The following is a 19,945-nucleotide window of genomic DNA, read 5'->3' on the forward strand; positions in this document are numbered from 1 at the left end:
CAATGCATGTACTACGGCTGCTAACTCCAAATCATGCGTAGCATAGTTTAACTCATGGGGTTTAAGCTGTTGTGAGGCATATGAAACAACTCTTCGCTCCTGCATAAGTACGACTTCAAGTCCTCTACGTGAAGCATCGCAGTATACTTCATAATGTTTGCGTTGATCTGGCAGAATCAACACTGGTGATGTAACCAAGCTTCTCTTCAACTCCTGAAAACTGGCCTCACGTTCCTCGGTCCATTTGAATTTGGTGTCCTTCTTCAACAACTCCGTCATCGGCTTTGCAATCTTTGAGAAATTCTCAATGAACCTCCGGTAGTATCCTGCGAGTCCAAGAAAACTCCGGATCTCTCCAACTGACGTGGGTGACTCCCAGTTTGTCACAGTGACAACCTTGGTGGGGTCTACTGCTATTCCTTCTCCGGATATAACATGTCCAAGAAATCCAACTTCCTTCAGCCAAAATTCACATTTGCTGAACTTGGCGTATAGCTGATGTTCTCTGAGCTTCCCAAGTACCAATCGCAAATGCTCCTTATGTTCTTCTTCATTCTTTGAGTAGACCAGTATATCATCAATGAACACCACAACGAACTTATCCAAAAACTCCATAAACACTTTGTTCATCATATTCATAAAATAGGCAGGTGCGTTAGTCGGACCAAATGACATAACGGTATACTCATACAGCCCATATCTCGTGGTAAAAGCTGTCTTAGGTATATCCTGCTCTCGAATCTTTAGCTGGTGATACCCTGATCGCAAATCGATCTTGGAAAACACTTTAGCTCCTTGCAGCTAGTCAAACAAATCATTGATCATCGGCAGTGGGTACTTATTCTTGATCGTCACCTCATTCAGTCCTCGATAATCAACAACCATCCTTAACGATCCGTCCTTCTTCTCCACTAGAAGTACTGGTGATCCCCAAGGTGACGAACTTGGGCGAATATAACCTTTATCCAGTAACTCCTTAATTTGCTTCTTAATTTCTTCCAAATCCTTTGCGGGCATTCTGTACGGTCTCTTTGATATTGGCCCTGTGCCTGGCAAAAGTTCAATCAAAAACTCAATGTCTCTATCCGGTGGCATGCCTGGCAACTCTTCTAGAAATACATCCGGAAAATCCTTCACCACTGGTACTTCCTCCTGTACAACTCCAGATAAGGAATTTACTTGCGTCCTCTTCGAAACATGCCGGGATACATACTTGATCCTTCTTCCTTCTGGGGTGGTGAGCAAAATCGTCTTACTGGCGCAATCAATGTTCCCTCCATACATCGATAGCCAATCCATACCCAGTATCACATCCAAACCTTGCGACTCCAATATTATCAGATCCGAGGGAAAAACATGCCTACCTATGGTCAATGGCATATGAAAACATCCATGGCTTGCCATATACTCTGCTCCAGGTGAGGTTACTAGCATGGGTGTCTTGAAAACTCTAGTGGGCAACTTATACTTATCCACAAATCCCCTTGATATGTATGAATGTGATGCACCAGTATCAAAAAGAACGACTGCAGTAAATGACTTAACCAAAAACTTACCTATTACTGCATCTGGCTGAGCTTCAACCTCCTCCACGTTAACGTGGTTCACTTGTCCCCTGTTGAAAGGGTTGGGCTTCTTTCCAGAGCTTCCATTGCCATTTCCATTCTTGGCTTCAGGACATTCATTGGCGTAATGTCCGGTCTTCTGGAATTTGTAGCAAGTCATGTGGCTTAGATCCTTCTTGGCGGGTGTTGCCGGGTTGGAACGGTTTTGTCCGCTACTTCCTCCGTTACCATTACCATTCTTGGGACCACTATGGTTGTGTGAACTTCCTCCATTATGAGTGTGGCCTCCATGGTTATGAACAAGTCCTCCCGAGTTAGGGGTGAAACGGGGTCTCTGCTGGGCTCCAGAATTATACTTCCCTTGTCCATACTTCCTCTTGCGGCTGTCAATCTGCTGCTGCTTCCCTTCAAGCATGAGAGCTCTATCCACCAACTCCTGGTACTTACTGAAATTTGCCACCATCAACTGCATGCTCAGCTCATCATTCAGTCCTTCCAGAAACTTCTCCTTCTTAGCTGCATCTGTAGCGACGTCATCTGGGGCATAACGTGCTAGCTTACTAAATTCATCCACATACTGGCCAACAGTGCGTCCTCCTCGGCGTAAGTTGCGAAACTCACGCTTCTTCATGGCCATAGCTCCTGCTGATACATGGGCAGTACGGAAAGCCTGCTGGAACTGGTCCCATGTCACAGTGTCAATGGGGTAAGTGACTATGAAATTCTCCCACCATGATGTTGCGGGTCCATCAAGCTTGTGTGCGGCAAAACGCACTCTCTCCGCATCTGTGCATCCTGCAGTAGTCAACTCCCTTTCAATCTTGCGGAGCCAATCATCTGCAACAATCGGCTCGGTGCTACTGGAGAACACCGGCGGATTCAGCCTAAGAAAATGGGCTAAGTGATCAACTGGTGGTGGTGGTGGGTTGTTGTTGTTGTTCCCCTGGTTCTGATTCTGGACTAATATCTGCATCAATGCATTCTGCTGCTGGATCAACTGAGTGAGCTCCGGTGGGAAAGCAAATCCATTGTCACGTCTCAGAGGCATCTGCTGGGTTTAGAAAAGATGAGAAAACAGAATAGAATGAGGTCTAGGGGGAAAACACTACCCATATGCACATGAGACAAAACACAAACATACCACTCAATCAATCAAGGGCATACAATCGGTCTAGAACTATCGTTACAAAAGTGCTTGGACTATACTATATACATGGTGGAATTCTACTACTGATATGGTGGTCGACTAGAAAAATTGATCGGTCGAAGACTCCATGATATCTGCTCCAGCTTCATCAACATAGTCATCATCGCTATCGCCGGGGTCCGAGTCAGTGTCGTCGATGATGATGTAGTTCTCCGGGCAAGTGGAATCGTCATCTTCTCCTCCTGGCGCGGGATCTCCCATGTAAACTCCTAGCTTCCTTGTCAGGTCGTCATTCTTCTCCACTAGTACGACGATTTCCTCCATATAATCTTCGCATGTGGCCTTGAGTTCTTCCTCCAGCTCCGTGATCCTTGTCATCGCTTTCTTCAAATCTGTCATGCCTGCGCACATCTGGTTCTCCTGGCGTTGAATGTGTTGGTTTAACTCCTGGATGAAAGAGGCAATCGATCTATCCTTCCTGGTGCTGATCATTTCCCATTGCTCATCTCGGCGCCCACAAATCTGGTAGATAGTGTCCTTGAGATCATTGTGGTAAACTTCTCCAATGCGTCCCATGGTAATGTGAGCTGCCATACTCTTTCCTAGACTCCAGGTTGGTGCATCAAAGGAAAACTCTATGGGCTCAGTGACTGGCACGAACGTCCTTCCTGGAACTTGAACTTGAATTGTCCAGCGCTCCTCTTCTGGTAAAGTGGCATTGTAAGTCCCGGTGAAGCATGGTATTCCAATGTTCAGGTACCTAGTAACTTCCTTCAAGTGGCGTCCAAAAGGGGTGTCTTCATCCGGTTGCGTGAACTTGATCCTTGCATCCGCCATCCTAAAGAGTAGAAAATGGAGAGGAGTCAGAAACGAGAAGAGAGTAGTGATCTAGGGCTTTAGCTTAGTGGTCGTGTCCTACAGTCAACGTGTGCTCTGATACCATCTTTATAGCGACCAGACCTCAAACAGTCTGATCTCTGTGCATAAGTGTCATCCCTGGATCGGTAATGCTGACACACACAGTACTTGAAGGATTTATAACAGAGTAGCAATCACACACTTATTACATCGAATGTCTCAAAAGAGAACTTATTACAATAAATATGGCTTAAGGCCATCTAATACGATAACAGCGGAAGGCTTGAAAGATAAAGTGAGTCCATCAACTCCAACGGCATCACTGAGTAAAAGATCACGACCTAAGGCTCCTTACTCGTCGTCTGAAAAGTCTGCAACATGATACGTTGTAGCCCGAAAACGGGTCAGCACATGGAATATGCTGACAAGGTAACACAAAAGAGTAATGAACAGAATAATGCTATCAATACATGCATATATGGCTGGTGGTGGCTGTAAGGTTAATATGTTTTGCGAAAAGCCAATTTTTCCCTACTACAAAGGAATATATTTTATTTAACTATCATGGTGGTTGATAAACATTGAGAATGGTAAACCCCATCTCAATCCCAATTAAAAGTAATTAATAACCCAATCAAGTTTTATTATTAAGAGTGATGAGATCCACATGATAATCCAAGAACTAGATACTCAAAACGTCCATAACCGGGGACACGACTAACCATGATTAGATTGTACACTCTGCAGAGGTTTGTGCACTTTTCCCCACAAGACTCGATCTCCTCCGTTGGATTTCTCGCACTACAAAATGTTTGAGAAACGGATGAACGAGACACAGTCTTTCCGAAGAGGTCCCCTTAACTGATAGATAGGCCGGTACACCTACAATCCCCTACATCTGCTAGCCCATCATGGAAAGGTTTCCCACAACTTACTCAACTATGCCAGAGCCCATAATGGCATGTGGCTGCACACGGAAGTTTCTAGCATGAAAAATCTTATGATCCCTTTGAGCCTGGGTGGCAGTCCATAGGAGAATCACACGGTACCCCGGGATTTCCAAAAATACAGGCAATCACTGGAATTCCCCAGGTGCCTCAATCCACCCAGATGTGTATTAAAGTTCCCACCTTAAGTTAACCATTATTTAACAATGCTCACATTTGTCATGAAAACTCTCAAAACCCAAACCACGTCTACGAGCATAGCATAGCAATATAAGCAACGTAGAAGTAACTCCCAAGGTTTGATAATAAATAGGTGAATAGGTACTACCTCATCTACTTCCCAAACCCACAATTTAATTCAGATCCTAACCATGCAATTGTTTGAGGGTTGATCTAATGCAATAAAACTGAGTAGTAAGGAGGTATGATCAAAGTGATACTTGCCTTGCTGATGATCCGCGAAACCTAGAGACTCGTAGTAGCACACTTCGCACTCCGGGTACTCTATCGTAAATAAACAAGCATACAATAAGCAATCAAGCAAGGGCACGGGTAAAACTCAAATAAGAGATCTAACCAGAAAGTTCAACTTAAGAACTCCGGTTTGCAAAAAGAATCAAATCAAACGAAGCAACAAAACTCAAACGGCGAAAGAAACAAGCTTCGTTTACTAATCTGGACTAAAGTCAAATTTTACAGTAGCAAAATCTTGTTTAAGTTGGTTAAACAGAAAGAGGGTTTCGAGACGAAACTCTAGGCGCTTGAATCGCCTGATTCTGATAAACGAGCGAAAAGTTATACTAAAATGAAAATCGGATCAGAAATCGCGATCGAAAATAATCGCGGAAAAAAAATCCGAGAAAAAGAAAAACTGACGAACAGGCTAACGAACGAACGTTCGCTGTCTGCGGCTAACGAGTGAACACCGTTCGTTAAAACGAACGTACGGACGAACGTCCGCTAAATAAATAAACCAAAAAAACCGATCTATTCTAAAAAACGAAAACTAGGGTTTTCTAAAAAAACCGAATCGGTTTTAAAATAAAACCGAACGACGGCGACGGCGGCGTATACCTCCGGCGAGGCTCGGCTGCGGCGGCGGGGCTTCGGGGCGGCGGCGAGGCGAGGCGCAGCGGCGAGGTGCTGCGGCGCGGCGGCGGCTTGCGGGCGGCGGGGCTCCGGCAGGCGGCGGCGGAGGGCTGCGGCGACTTGGGGTCCCGAGGGGACCCCGAGCTCGGCTTATAAAGGGGGGGGGGGTGGAGGCGGCTTGGGCGAGGGGGCACGGCGGCGGCGAGGCGTGTTTGCTCGGACTCGCCCGGCGATGTCGGCGGCGGCGCGGGGTTGGGCCGGCCGGCTCGGCTGGGCTTCGGCCCAGTCGGGCGCTGATTTTTTTTTAAAAAAATAACGTTCCACCGAAAATAAATCTTAGAAAAATAAATAAAAATCTAAAAATGCCAAAACAAATTTTCACCGTCTTAATAAAATATGTAGAACAAGATGAATATTTTCTTGGCCCTAAAATGCAATTTTGAAAACGTGCAATTTTTCTAATTCAAATAAAATTGCAATAAAATCCAAATAAAATATTTATTTGGTTTTTAATATTTTCCTCTAATATTTCATCTATTTTGGAGAAGTCATTTTATCTCCTCTCATATATTTTTATTTTTGAAATATTAGGAAGGGAAAATAATCAAAACCAAATGATCCTCCTTTCAAAATTTGAGAAAACTCAAATATGAAAATAACGAAATCCCCAACTCTCTCCGTGGGTCCTTGAGTTGCGTAGAATTTCTAGGATCAAGCCAAAATGCAATAAAATACGATATGCAATGATGATCTAATGTATAACATTCCAAATTGAAAATTTAGGACGTTACATAAGTCAGTTAGACGAGTCCTCCTGGACACCGGTCGTCTCGTCGTATGCTCCAAGTCTTCCGGGTCCACCTGGTTGTAGGGCCATGGGCCGGGTTAATCAGCCCATGGCATAACTGACCTAGGGGCCCTCCGGGCCGGACTACTTAGGCCAGCTTCCGGTCAAGTGAGATATCCGTGGGTTGTAACACCGTCAATATGTGAAGACAAATTCTAATCCCCGAAGCAAGAAACATAAAAAATTCACATAGGTGCAAGAAGCAGCAAGGAAAGATATGGAGAGAGAGCATTTGGAGTGTGTGATTCTATACAATATGATCATCGAGAATGAGAGAGATACATCAAACCCAATCGAGTATGAAAATATTGGCACAATCGCAAGGCCTCACAAAGACACAAACCACATTCAAGCATTGTTTGAGGTCTATCACAAGATTGAAGTCAAGACGTCACATGATCAAGTGCATGGAGATCTCATTAAGCATCAATGACAGCTAGCTGACGATGGCATGTGTATATTTCTTTAATCCATTTTTTATTTGAGCAATTTATTCCATTAGATTATTTGTTGCATTTTGATTTTTTTATCCGGATTAATGTTGTAACTGTTGAATTGATGAAATGTTGATTTTTGTGTACTTTATTTTTTATCTATTATCTCATAGATCCAAAGCATCTAGCTCAATTTCAAATATGAAGTTGCTTACCACACATCTCATGTGGTGATGAAATGTTGAATTGGATGTCGATGAGTACATAAAAAAAGCAAAAATATAAATTATAAAGGCTTCATATGATGACACGCTTTAAAAAAATTAACGAATGCCGCGAATCAACCGGAGTTCAAGTCCTAAACTTGACATTGGTGCTCGCATTTTCTTGGATTTATTTTAGGCCTTCAAGCGATGTGGATTCAGTGAGAGGAGACGTTTCTGTCGACTACAGACTGCGACGACTTCGTTAATCTCAACATGATGTGAGGTTTGAGTTTCTCGGAAGTGATCATAGGAGTAGGACGTGCGTGCAATATAAATTAATTAACAAACGCCTTCCTCTCATAAAAAAATAAAAATAAAAATTGAACGCCTATAGTCGACTCTGCTAGAGTTGCTCCAAGCTCGAGCCCATTAACCGTCAGGCAGGGACAGACCGAGACCGAGCTCGAAACCCTCTTCCGCTGCCCTGCCTAAACCCCACCGCCGAAATGCTCCTTCGCTCGCTCCTCCGCCGCGGCGCCGCCGCGGTTTCGGCCGGCGGCGGCCGCGCTCCCGCCGCGCGCCCGGACCCGCCCGCTTCCCTAGCTTCCCTCCTCCTGGCCTCCCGCTCCTACGCGAAGGCCAAGGGTGGGGGCAAGCCGGCGGCGTCCACTAGTAACCGTGGCAAGGTCCGTGTCAAGGATCCCAAAGGCGTGGCGTCTGAGGACGCATCCGCTTCAGGGGAATCCGCCGCATCCGCTGGCGGGGCAGACGAGATCGACGCCGAGTTCGAGATGCCCACCGACCCGCTGCCCCCGACCTACGACCCGGCGCTCGACGTCGGGCCCGGCGGTCGGCCGCTCTTCGCCTTCACCGACACCTTTGCGTCCTTCTCCCACCGCGGCGTCAATGCCTACGTCGATTTCACGTACGCACCCATCCTCTTCCCTCGCCCATTGTCTTCTCGATTGGATCCAAATGCGGCGATGCGCGTGGTTACGTTTAGATGTATTCGTTTTGTTTGTCAAGTTCGGCTATCGGTTCTCATTCTCGTGGCAATTTTGGTGCTAATTACACCAAATAAAATGAAGTTTAATACTAGATGCCGCTGGTTAAATTGTGACACTGAAGTTTGTACTGATAAGGAAAATATAGATGGGGACTTTGTAAGCATATGGATGTGACTAGGTGTAAGGTTGTATGCCCTGCAATTTTTTCTATTTGTGTTGCTTCATCTCTAATCTAATGGTGAAGTATTTATGTGTTCTGCTGCCATTTAGACTTTCCCTTGGTTTAGTAATGTTCAAAGGTTGATGCCATGGTCACAAGCTTAGCAGGCTCATTCTACGTGATGATTTCCCCAAATGAACTATGTTGCGGATAGTCTAAACATGTGTATTTGTTTAATGCAATAGTTCCTTGTATCAAACTGTAGTATTTTTAGTCTTCTTTTACAGCATCTTTTTTGTGTAATAATTTGTTATACCTGTTGCACTGTTTATTTCATCCGATGCAAGCGATTGTTTACTATCATGCCTGCAATAAAAGGTCAGTTATTGGACATGTAGGATCTGAGATGCTAATTATGATTATGGTCGAGCTCTCGGGTGTTAGTTGAGAACCCTTTTTGGGATATTAAGTATTTCTTTTCTGTCCGTTGTTTCAGTTTGGATGAATGGAAAGCCATGTTACCAGAGGGATTGCCAGCAGGGATGATGAAGGAGTTTCAAGACACGAGGCGGTGCGCTGTGATGGTGAGGGAAAGCTTCCTAGACCTTCGGGATAACTTCCGGAGAATTGTTGATCCGGCCATTACTGCCAAACGCAAAGGTGCGTATATGCTTCTGTGATGTCATGTTACAGTAGCATATGCAATACTTGTAGTTTGCCTTGTCAAGTCTTAATATTTCTTAGATGAACAACAGTAATATTTATTGGTTTATTTGCATCCTACAGTAATATTGTCATTGATTGAGCCATCACACTATTCATTCGTGTTCCCTTAGTTATTTCATTTGTGTTCCCTTAGTGAATTGACATACCCCTAACTGCCCGTGATTCGTCGATGATTTTCGTGTAAGGTAATTCAAAACTAAAAATATTTTATTACGATCTTTGAGAGTCGATTTCTTTAATAGCTATAATATCAAGAAGTGAAAAAGAGCAACTGAGATCAGGTTACTTATCTGTAGAGTTCTTTTTTTCCCAGCAAGACCATTTACAAAAGGTTTTTAATCCATTCTTTGATTCTTTTATAATTTAAAACAAACTCTGATTTGATAGTGGTGCACAAGGCAGAACTTGGAATATGCCTTCATGATTGATGTCGCCATTTCAAAACGGGATCGAGTACTTGCTTATACTGTATAACTTTCTAGCCTGTGACACTCTGCTTTCTATTATCTGTAGGCATGAAGAAAATAAATCATATGTTGCTAGGGTAAATTGTGTTTGGTTTGCATTAGAAAAAAATTTATCTCCCCGGAACCCATGGGCCATGGTGTAGATTCTTTTCTATTGACTGCACATTATCATTATCAAGACATCCAATTAAAAATGATTGTGTAGGAACATGTTCCCTCTAACATTATACCCTGGATTATTAGCTTATGAACTGGCCCTAATCTTCTTCCTTTTTGTATCTGTCCTCAGATACCAAAAGACAAATTATCTTGGATGGCCCTCGGAGTTGTGGTAAAAGCATTGCACTTGCGATGCTTGTGCACTGGGCCCGTACTGAGGGATGGCTGGTGTTCTATGTTCCCCAAGGGAAGGATTGGACTCATGGAGGATTTTTCTATAGAAATACCTACAGTGATCTTTTTGATACTCCTGTACTGGCTGGAAAGGTTTTGCAGGTGCTAATGTCTACATGAGTCTGTATTTTTCTTTTTCCTCAGTATTTACTAAATTGCTTTATTGCAATATCATTATGTTCTGTTACACCTTTTCTTGTTATTTCATCTGTTCTGTCTCAGCACCCCAATTATTTTGCTAGCTTGGGCTGGTTCACCATTCATAATGTATTAAACACCTAATGCAGCATAAGTCATATATCACTTTGCATTGGTCGGTGGTCAGGGCGTATTCATTAACGTCTAAACATTTATTATCCTTTGTGAAGAAGATTCAAAATTTAAGTATACCATAAGATTGCTTCTACATTTTGCTTGTAATTTGATATTGTCTTTAAGTATTTGTTGGTCATGCTTTACTACAACAACAACAACAACAATAACAACAACAACAACAACTAAGCCTTTAGTCCCAAACAAGTTGTTAATCATGCTTTGCTTTATTAAAATTAATTGGATGGTATCTATTGGCAATGTTCCAGGGTGTGCAATGCTGCGCACATTGCGTTTACTAAATCTGTATGTGTAAGACTACTACAAAGTGTTTTTCCCCTGACCCTGAAATTGTAATCCTGTATAACTAAATAGGTGATCCCCACTAACCTATTTCTCTCAACATGCAACAATGCCACCTCAACATGCATGGGAAAAAACCCACCTCAGCATGCAACTATGCATGGGAAAATGCTCAAATGTTTCAGTTATGCTATGCTACTTATATTCAATTATACAATAATCATACGTTTTCAGTTCATTTCATACTCCCTTGGATCCATATTACTTGTCGCTCAAATGCATGTATCTAGCACTGAAATACGTCTAGATACATCCATTTGGCCGACAAGTAATATGGACCGGAGGGAGTATTATTATTTCAAATGTTCATGTTCATATAACCAAATCTCGTCGAAATATATTGCAAGCAATTCCTGGAGCAACGCATGGGGTACCATCTACTCCCTCCGTTCCTAAATATAAATCTTTTTAGAGATTCCAATACAGACTACATACGGAGCAAAATGAGTGAATCTACACTCTAAAATATTTCTACATACATCCATATGTAGTCCATATTGAATTCTCTAAAGAGACTTATATTGAGAAACGGAGGGAGTAGTTATTTAATTAGGTGAACACAATTTCTTGTTGATGATTACTCACATACAATACATAACTAGGAACATGCTACTATAACTAGCTGGCTGGGTCAATAATCTCTAACTATCTGTTTCTACTGTTGCGTCAGGATTTTTTGAAATACAACGAAACCCGCTTACAGCAGTTACCATGTCAAAATTTTGAGCCTATTCCCCTGGGAGAAGGTACTGGTGTTGGAATGATGAAAGGGGCTGACACAGTGGAAATGCCAGAAGGGTCCACATTGTATGATCTCATTCAAACTGGGATAACCCACTCGCATGCTGCAGTTGGTGTTGTGGTTCGTTTAAGAAAGGAGCTATCACTTGTTAAAGATGTGCCTGTACTGTTTGCCATTGATCAGGTATGCTTGTAGTGCCCATGCATGCGGCTTCTTTCAAATGTGATGGTTATAGTGATAGTAATGATCAGTCCCAATAAATTATATTTCTTCCTTTTGCAGTATAACAGTTGGTTTACTTACACCGAGTACCAGGAGCCTGTAACTGTTAGATCCTGTCGATCAATCCATGCGAAAGAGCTTACAACGGTTTGTTGCACCAAAGCTGCTTACGTTTTTTAGCATTACCCTTCTGAAGTTGCGTCCTCTCTGAAATTGCTTGTAATTTTCTCCTTCCAAAAGTGGCAAACACCTGTGTATCCTTTCAGTCAAACTTTTCTACCTTTGACCAAGTTTGTAGAAAAAACTACTCCCTCCAATCCATATTAATTATCGCTGAATTAATACAACTTTAGTAAAAAGTTCTACTAACTCAGCGACAATTAATATGGATTGGAGAGAGTATCAAAATCTGCAGTACTAATAAATAATATTCTCTCTTCTGTCATAGGTTATAATATACGGTTAGATACATTCGTTTCAGGGCTGTCTCCAGAAATTCGGGGCCCCGGGACAAAAAATCAAACTAGGGCCCAAAATTTCGAAATGTTTCATATGACAGAAGAACTAAGATAAATAAAACGTACTCTCACTTTATTACCACTGGTCAGGAACAAACTTAATTTCATACTATTCCTAACCTATCTCCGTGGACAAATAAATTCATGACGAAGATTCCGTGGACTAACTCAATCTGGTTCTAGTTCTGTCCCTGTCAACCTAACTTAGCGCCAGACAGGAATACAATTATCTAGCCCCATGGACAAATAATATTGACCCACTCGGCTACTCCTAACTTAGCGTCGAGGAGATTCAAACTTAATCAGATACTAGTAATCGAAGACAGGGACTAAATTAAGTAGACTAGAGAGTGATACCTAGTACGCTAGTAGTGGAGGATTGGAAGGGCGCCATGGAGATGGCCTCGACGTTCTGCGATCGCCGTTCGGCGGAAGGCAGCCAGCAGACGGCTGCGTCCTGGGGGATTGGGAGAAAACCGATGGCATGTTGTGTCGATGATGGAACATGCCCGATCGATACATGTACAAGTAGGCCTCATGGGCTGGCTTTGCAGCTGAGTGTGCTCTCAGTACGTTTTCTTAGGGCTTTGCTTGGTTAGCAGCTGGATTAATACGTACTGTCAGTATACTAAACCTGGTAATCTGGGGGCACCAAATTTTTGGGGGTCCTGCCTTGGCCCCCTCCATCGACAGGGCTGATCCGTTTGAGCGACAGTTGATATGGGACAGAGGGAGTATATGAAAATATATTTCTTGATGGATATAATGATACTGATTTGGGATCGTACATGTTTTTTTTTTATAAGCTTGGTCAAAGATAGAAAGTTTGACTTCTGGAAAAAATTAATACACCTTATAGAAAAGAACGGAGAGAGTAGTTCTTTCTGGTTATGCTACTGTAAAAAGCTTAATGCCTTTTCCCTTTTCTGGTTATTCATTTTTATTTACAGCCCTAGATTGTTCTGTTGTTTCATTAATCTAGCTGATAGCAGTGCTGTGATTTGTCGCATTGGATTCTTGGAGTTCTGAAAACATTTCTTGTTTTTGTTTTTCAAGTAGATGCGGTGTATAGGTTATACTGTACCGAGAATTCTTAAATGAGAATTTTGTTTGTCTTCGTTTTGGTCTAAGAAATCAAATGAAGTTCTCTTATCATGTGGCACTGGTATTGCTTTTCTAACTACTTTATTGTATAACTCATCATAGCTAGTTTTATTTGATAAATCTTTTCTTTCACCAACTTTGGCTGGTCTGAAAATGTACGTGCATGATTTTTTTGGTGTATAGGTTATACTGTACCAAGAATTCTTAAATGAGAATTTTGTTTGTCTTTGTTTTGGTCTAAGAAATCAAATGAAGTTCTCTTGTCATGTGGCACTGGTATTGCTTTTCTAACTACTTTATTGTATAACTCATCATAGCTAGTTCTATTTGATAAATCTTCTCTTTCACCAACTTTGGCTGGTCTGAAAATGTACGTGCATGATTTTTTAAGCCCTTCTGACTGAAATAATGATCACAACTAATTATACTTTACGTATTGCTTACTTCAACAGGTCAATGCTTATAGGTCAATGCTTCATAATGATATGATGGTAGGAGCCTTCTCACATTCAACCGCAGTTGGCAAACTAAGACAGGAGCTCCCGGATGTTCCCTCTGACGCTCGTCTGATTTTTCCACGGTACACCGTAGATGAAGCAGAGACTGTGTGCCACTATTATATGAGGTACTTCCAAATAAAAATCTGTCTAGTGATAGCTTTTGAATATCGTGTCATAGCCGGCAATTGCATGTGCTTACAGAAGCTCTATTTGCGCGACCTGTGGCTTTTGAAAGGTTTTGTAATTTAATTGAAGCAAATGACCATTTTGATCTATTTGTTGGGCAGGCAAAAGATTATTCGACGTGAAAGTTTTTCAGAAGAGAAGTGGAAAAAGATATACTATTTGTCAAATGGAAATGGCTCAGAGATGAGGTGGCTTGCTGCGTTTATATGAGGCAGTGAATACTCGAAGTTAATTAATAATCATAATGTTCTGTCCTGAGAACAATCCGCAGTCTTGTAGCTTCAGGTGTTGTCTGGATGTTTGCACAAGATTTGTGCTTTGATTTGAAATCCCCGGTTATCAGTAATTTTGTGTTCGCTTTTGCATCTTCTTATGCAGTTTCTGATGCCAGGAGTGATATAGTATAAGAAAAGCTGCCACTTTGGTTCCAGCATGCCACTTCCCCAATGTTGTATACTTGTACTATGTCTTATAGAACTCCTGGGAGCAGATTGCTACCTAGTCAAATACGAGATTTTCTCCCCGTATTAGAAGTGTGAACATAATTTTGGCTGTGGCGCCAAATTTTGTCCATGTGTTCTGACAACACATTCTTTATGGGTACTGGCCAGGATTATAGTGAGCTGACCTACTGATGTAGGATATGAAGAATAAGCAACTGATGTACTTCAATATGTTTTGGTTCAGATATACATATACTTTTCCCTGTTGGTTGGGCGCCGTAGCGATCAAAGAATTTGAGTTGCAGGGAGATCTGTCAATGAATTGAACTTTATTGAAGAGCACTTGCTACCAACCGAAAGCTTATTGATCTGGTACAACCTTATTTTGAGTTTGATCAGATAAGATTTTTGGCAAATGCTGTTTGAATCCTTTTCAATTATATATCAATCCTATTTGTGGTTTTGCTAGGCTTCTGTTGATGGTATAATCTGTTAATTTAGCATCCAATGGTCACTCAATCTTATCACGACGAAGCTGCTGACCAGCTGATTTTTTGCACACGCCTTTGCGTTTGTGTGCGTAGTTATTGTGAAGCCTGTCGTTGCTGAGGATAGACTGTGGACTTGAAATGCAGATACAATGGATTGCCCCTCTGATACTAGGACAAGTTTTGATATCTCCCGTTCTGAATTACTGGCTCTATATGGTTTTTGCTCCTGCGTGATTATCCATGGATCGCCATCTATCTTGGGTCACATCTCAACCTCTTGATGTGGATTTCCTGCAGAAGCTTCTGACCTAATTCATTTCCGCGTCATTGATAATTCGTATCAATTCATTTGTAGCCCCTGCAGTGGAATTACGGTACGTAGTGTCGTCACGTCGAATACGTCTGTACTGTAATGTAATGTAATCTAACCTGCAAGCTACGCACGCACGCCTTGCTTTCCGTCGTACCAAATTGACCTCTATTTTAAACTTGCTCTAGTTCTGTTGAACGCCCCGGCAGGGAGTGTCATTGAATTTTCTGTTGCCAGGAACTTCAACAGGATACACGTCAATTCGCAAGCTTTTGGAGAGAAGCGACACATGTTAATCGCGCAAAATTCCCAAAAAAAATGTTTACACGGGTTTTACAGGAGCCACAAATAAACATTTCAACTCCGGCAGAAACCTGAAAAGTCCTCGCCTTCCAAGCATTTCTATCGTGAATAATGCAGGGCAACTTGGTAGAAGGATACAGAAGCCCTCTCCTCCTTCCCGAGTGGTAGGCCCCAACCCTTGTCCCCTAGCAGGAAGGATAAGCCCGCACACAAGCTCTCCTCTTCCTTCCTCTGCCTTCTTCTCCCTTGGTGCAAGGAGCTGGCTGGCTCCTTGACGCTGATGTGCCCATGCCCATGTGTGTGAGTGCAACCCATATATAGCTTTCTCCCTCTGGCCCCTTGTCCCCCTGCCAATCAGTTGATCCGTCCAGCACCAGCAAGCAATCGGGTTCAGGTTCAGGTTCGATCCTCTAGCTTTTGCGGTTGCGTCCGTCGATTTGTTTGCCATGGAGGGAGGAGGCGTTCCTTCCGTCCAGGACGTGTGGGACTGGGAGGTGCTGCCTGACGAACACAGGAGCTTCTACGCCGAGACCAGGGCCGCATCCCGTGCCCACGCCGGCGGCGAGGTTCTCGCCAGTAAGGAAGGGCCCGATCAGCCCGCTCTCGATCACGATTTGCTTCGGTTTCCACTCGTGTTCTCATCCCCGTAACTGTAATTGATCGCGCGCGTAATTTCAGATCACGAAACCGAGGAACCGATCCTGCCTCCTCCCTCACAAGTGGACGCTGATAATGTTGACGAGTGCAAGGACATCGGCGTCGACGTCGTGCCGGCCGGGGCCAGATCAACCCAAGAGGATGAGGAACCCGCGGCGCCGGAGCTGCTAGTCTCTGACGGCAACGGACAGGACAAGTTCCAGACCTGTGGCGACGCCAAGGAGGTGGACGACGATGGCAAGCAGATGGCGGCGGCAGAGGCAGTGGAGTCAGAGCTTCCTCCTCACGAGTTCGCCGCGGGAGAGGAGGAAGAGGGCAAGAAGGAGGAGGACGCGGCGCCGCCGGAGTGCGTGGTGTTCAGCGTGGGGAAGCTGCGCGTGAACGCGGTCGGGGCGCTGTGCTCGTTCGGGGTGGCGGCGGCCACCGTCTGCGTTTTCCTCGTCGGCGGCAGGCTGCAGCACCAGAAGCAGCACCAGCAGCAGCAGCAGCAGAAGATCCAGCTGCAGTTCCTTGGCGATGATAAGGTTTGCTGACTCGCTCCCTACCTAATCCAATCCAGAGCTCAGACTCCTTTTCAAATTAGTAACTCAACTTAAATCAATTACAGTATCAATCAATCAACTGTGTTTTTTTTAGAAACACACTACAAACACTCACATACATGTGCGCACACACACTCACCCGCATACACGTGCTCCCTATCTATGAGCATCTTCACGAGATTGAGCCGGCAGATCTTCAGATTGACGAAGTCGTCACATAGGCTTCGTAGTTGACGGTGCACAGCCTAATTTGCCCCGTTCCAACACTGGATTTTTCTTCCCGGATTCGTCCTGGCCGGATCGGCGCCACACCATCCGCTTCTTGTGCAACTGAATCTTGAAATAGCCTAGGGTTGAACTTGAAGCTAACTAGCCATTATTATTTGTCCAAGAGAAGCCTGGCTGAAGTAATACATATGCTGTTGATCTGTCGATGTGCAGAGAATTCAGCAGGTGGTGCAGCAGACATCGAGGCTGAACCAGGCCATGTCATCCATGATGGGGGCAGGCGCGTCCACGAGGGCCAACATATCGTTCGGTGGCTTCTACGACGGCTTCTGATCCACCCGCCCGCGATTCAACTCTCGGATCAAGCACAAGCTGCTGGATTCAACTACGTAGATCTGATGAAGAAAAAGCTAGCTCATGTTATAGCAAATCGACAGCTTTGTTAGTAGTAGTTGTCATGTACTCCTACGCATAACATAGATCACGCCACCCGCAAAAAAAACAAAAAAAAAAAACAAACATAGATCACGTGTTTGTACATAATGCACGATATACTGGATGTAAATAATTGGGAGTGTTGGACCGTGGCCGGGGCCGGCTGTATGTGTATGCACATGAGGATGGATTCATTAATAGATTTGTTATTAAGTTCATAGATAAGGGATGACGACCATGTCGTTGTGCTGGAACAAGCTCTGTTTTTCTAACACAGTACAATTATAGATGCTCACATACACCTATAAATCTCTGGAGGGTGTGGTCAGACCTCCATCTATCAACAACACCCTCACGCCATCTTGAATTGCTCACTCAATCTTTTCTGAACAAAAGCAATGTACTTCTGACCATCTCCATGCAAGAAAGGATACTAAATCTCGTAGTTAACTGAATTCTGAATAGATAAATTAAAAAGAAGAAAAAGATCCAAAATAAAGTAATGGTAGGCGGGGATTGTCCGCTCATACCACAATGGAATTGTCCAATTGTAGCATGAAGTGCTGCTTCAATGGCTCGATATGAAAGACGACCAGCTCTATAACTTTTGGTGCCATATCTTTCAGTAGAGTGAGAATCAAGAAGAAGTAGCCATAGAAGAAAATCAATGAAAGATTCAAATCGAAGAAAATACTGATGATGACGCCAACTTCACCTAGTTCTTCCCTCTTTCTGCTTTTGAACTACTGGTTATGTCACCATCTTTGATATTGACTCTAACTCCGAGCTGCAGCTCTTTGAAAGACGAGCTCTATTGGAAGAGGCGGGTCGGGCAAGTTGAGTACTCAGATTGGGTGCTTGCTTGACATATCTCTTTGAATTTGAAACCTGACATGACTATTGATTTCATATTTCTTTTTAACAATAGGTAGAGGTAGTTGGAAACTTCCAATAGTGACTGTTGAAGATTTTTCAATAACATTAATACCATTCACTTGGAATTGTTTCTTCGGAAAGTGCACCGTATGCTCATTACCATTGATATGAAAAGTGACTTTGCTTTTATTGCAATTAATAACAGCCCCTGTAGTATTCAAGAAGTGTCTACCAAGAATAATCGACATGTTGTCGTACTCGGGCATCTCAAGTATAACAAAGTCAGTCAAAATAGTAACATTAGCAACAACAACGGGCACATCCTCACAAATACCGATAGGTATGACAGTTGATTTGTCAGCAATTTGCAAAAATATTTCAGTAGGTGTGAGTTTATTCAAATCAAGTCTTTTATATAAAGAGAAATGCATAACACTAACACCAGCTCCTAAATCACATAAAACAGTTTTCACATAGTTTCTTTTGATGGAGCAAGGTATAGTTGGTATTTTTGGATCTCCAAGTTTTTTAGGTACTCCATTCTTAAAAGTATAATTAGCAAGCATGATGGAGATTTCAGCTTTCGGTATTTTTCTCTTACTAGTACAAATGCCCGTGCGTTGCAACGGGCTTGAAATCTTGCAAACCTGCTCCATGTGTCATTAGGTACAATTTCTTGTTTTAATTGGAATCGCTGTGATTTTATTAACCAGCGTGATAACACACGCCGGTGGGACATGGAACCATATTTTACAAATCTTATTCGTACAACCTTCCTTAGCTAAAAGATGGGCAACTTTGTTTGCCAAACGACGCACCCAGCAAACCTTGGACTCCGCAAAGTCCTGAAGAATTTATTTGTCATTACGCATCATTTTTTATATTCAGTTCCAATAAATGTTTGTATTAATGTTGCACTGATTACTGCTTCTCGGTTGATTTTTTCGTTAAGAAGCCACCTTGGCAAACATGCTCGTGCGTTGCAACGGAGAAAAAGGAGCCCCTAGGTCATTTGTTCACCTTCAAATCAAGGTCACCTTGTGACTGCTCAATTGTATATACTCCATTCATCCATTTATATAGGGCCTAAGGCATTTCCGATGTAACTTTGTTCGCATGTTAGAGCAATAATATATGATATGCAAGTTACACAAACCATACTCTTAAATACGTACGTGAAAGGTGCTTCCAATGATATAATTTTCACATTATACATCTCATATACTATTAATCTTATGAATAATCAAAGACAATCTCGAAAAATGCATTAGGCCCTATATATATGTGGATGAGGGGGTAGCAGGTTTGCATTAAATATTAATTTGTCAACAATTCCCGGTATAGTTTTTATTCTTGAAACTATAGGTGATAAAGATGTGAAATCGCTGAGAAGGGCATAATTGAGGATAAAAAAAAATCATAGAACAAGACATTAAAAAATGATAATCACCATAGAGTAATCACTGTGCAAGAAAGAGCAGCTAACTACCCTTATTGTATGTAATATACAATGCATCAAGCCACTTAATATTTTTATGCATCATAATATCAGTATAAGCCTATTAACAATTTGCATCCGTGGTCAACAAACAACACAATGAATTACTATAGGGCATCCTCGTTAAAAACAGTCAACATGAAAAGATTGCTCCACTAATCATACATATATTAAAAAAAACTCTTGGGCAGTGGATCGAGTTAATATAAGAATTCATCTTACCTGGCCACGTGGCTTTCTCTGCTACTTCAGCATGGTGCCTTCGATGATCCGCCATGTATGATTTATCTTGTGCATCCAGTGCAATGTTTTGACCCAAAAGTGAAGAAAATATATAGTAGTCCATACATTGACGCATGCATATATCTC

The 19,945-nt window shown here is 42.7% G+C and overlaps 2 protein-coding genes across 2 annotated transcripts; both read left to right on the top strand.

Moving 5' to 3' along the window:
• The first annotated feature begins 7,521 nt into the window (after nucleotides 1-7,521).
• On the top strand, nucleotides 7,522-14,316 carry LOC123181097 (uncharacterized). The gene is made up of 7 exons (XM_044593322.1): nucleotides 7,522-8,018; nucleotides 8,757-8,920; nucleotides 9,743-9,948; nucleotides 11,192-11,446; nucleotides 11,546-11,632; nucleotides 13,560-13,732; nucleotides 13,895-14,316. Exons 1-7 carry the CDS (start codon nucleotides 7,600-7,602, stop codon nucleotides 14,001-14,003), a joined length of 1,413 nt encoding a protein of 470 aa, XP_044449257.1. The 5' UTR covers nucleotides 7,522-7,599; the 3' UTR covers nucleotides 14,004-14,316.
• Nucleotides 14,317-15,502: 1,186 nt separating this feature from the next.
• On the top strand, nucleotides 15,503-17,420 carry LOC123181099 (uncharacterized). The gene is made up of 3 exons (XM_044593323.1): nucleotides 15,503-15,916; nucleotides 16,019-16,521; nucleotides 16,981-17,420. Exons 1-3 carry the CDS (start codon nucleotides 15,787-15,789, stop codon nucleotides 17,098-17,100), a joined length of 753 nt encoding a protein of 250 aa, XP_044449258.1. The 5' UTR covers nucleotides 15,503-15,786; the 3' UTR covers nucleotides 17,101-17,420.
• Nucleotides 17,421-19,945: the final 2,525 nt, after the last annotated feature.

This window comes from Triticum aestivum, chromosome 1D, assembly GCF_018294505.1.
Source record: "Triticum aestivum cultivar Chinese Spring chromosome 1D, IWGSC CS RefSeq v2.1, whole genome shotgun sequence".
In the NCBI taxonomy this organism is placed as follows: Eukaryota; Viridiplantae; Streptophyta; class Magnoliopsida; order Poales; family Poaceae; genus Triticum; species Triticum aestivum.

Coding starts and splice junctions, on each gene's coding strand:
- LOC123181097 (XM_044593322.1), top strand. CDS start 7,600: ATGCTCCTTCGCTCGCTCCTCCGCCGCGGCGCCGCCGCGGTTTCGGCC. Junction 8,019..8,756: donor AATGCCTACGTCGATTTCAC/GTACGCACCCAT, acceptor CCGTTGTTTCAG/TTTGGATGAATGGAAAGCCA. Junction 8,921..9,742: donor CATTACTGCCAAACGCAAAG/GTGCGTATATGC, acceptor ATCTGTCCTCAG/ATACCAAAAGACAAATTATC.
- LOC123181099 (XM_044593323.1), top strand. CDS start 15,787: ATGGAGGGAGGAGGCGTTCCTTCCGTCCAGGACGTGTGGGACTGGGAG. Junction 15,917..16,018: donor CGGCGGCGAGGTTCTCGCCA/GTAAGGAAGGGC, acceptor GCGTAATTTCAG/ATCACGAAACCGAGGAACCG. Junction 16,522..16,980: donor AGTTCCTTGGCGATGATAAG/GTTTGCTGACTC, acceptor GTCGATGTGCAG/AGAATTCAGCAGGTGGTGCA.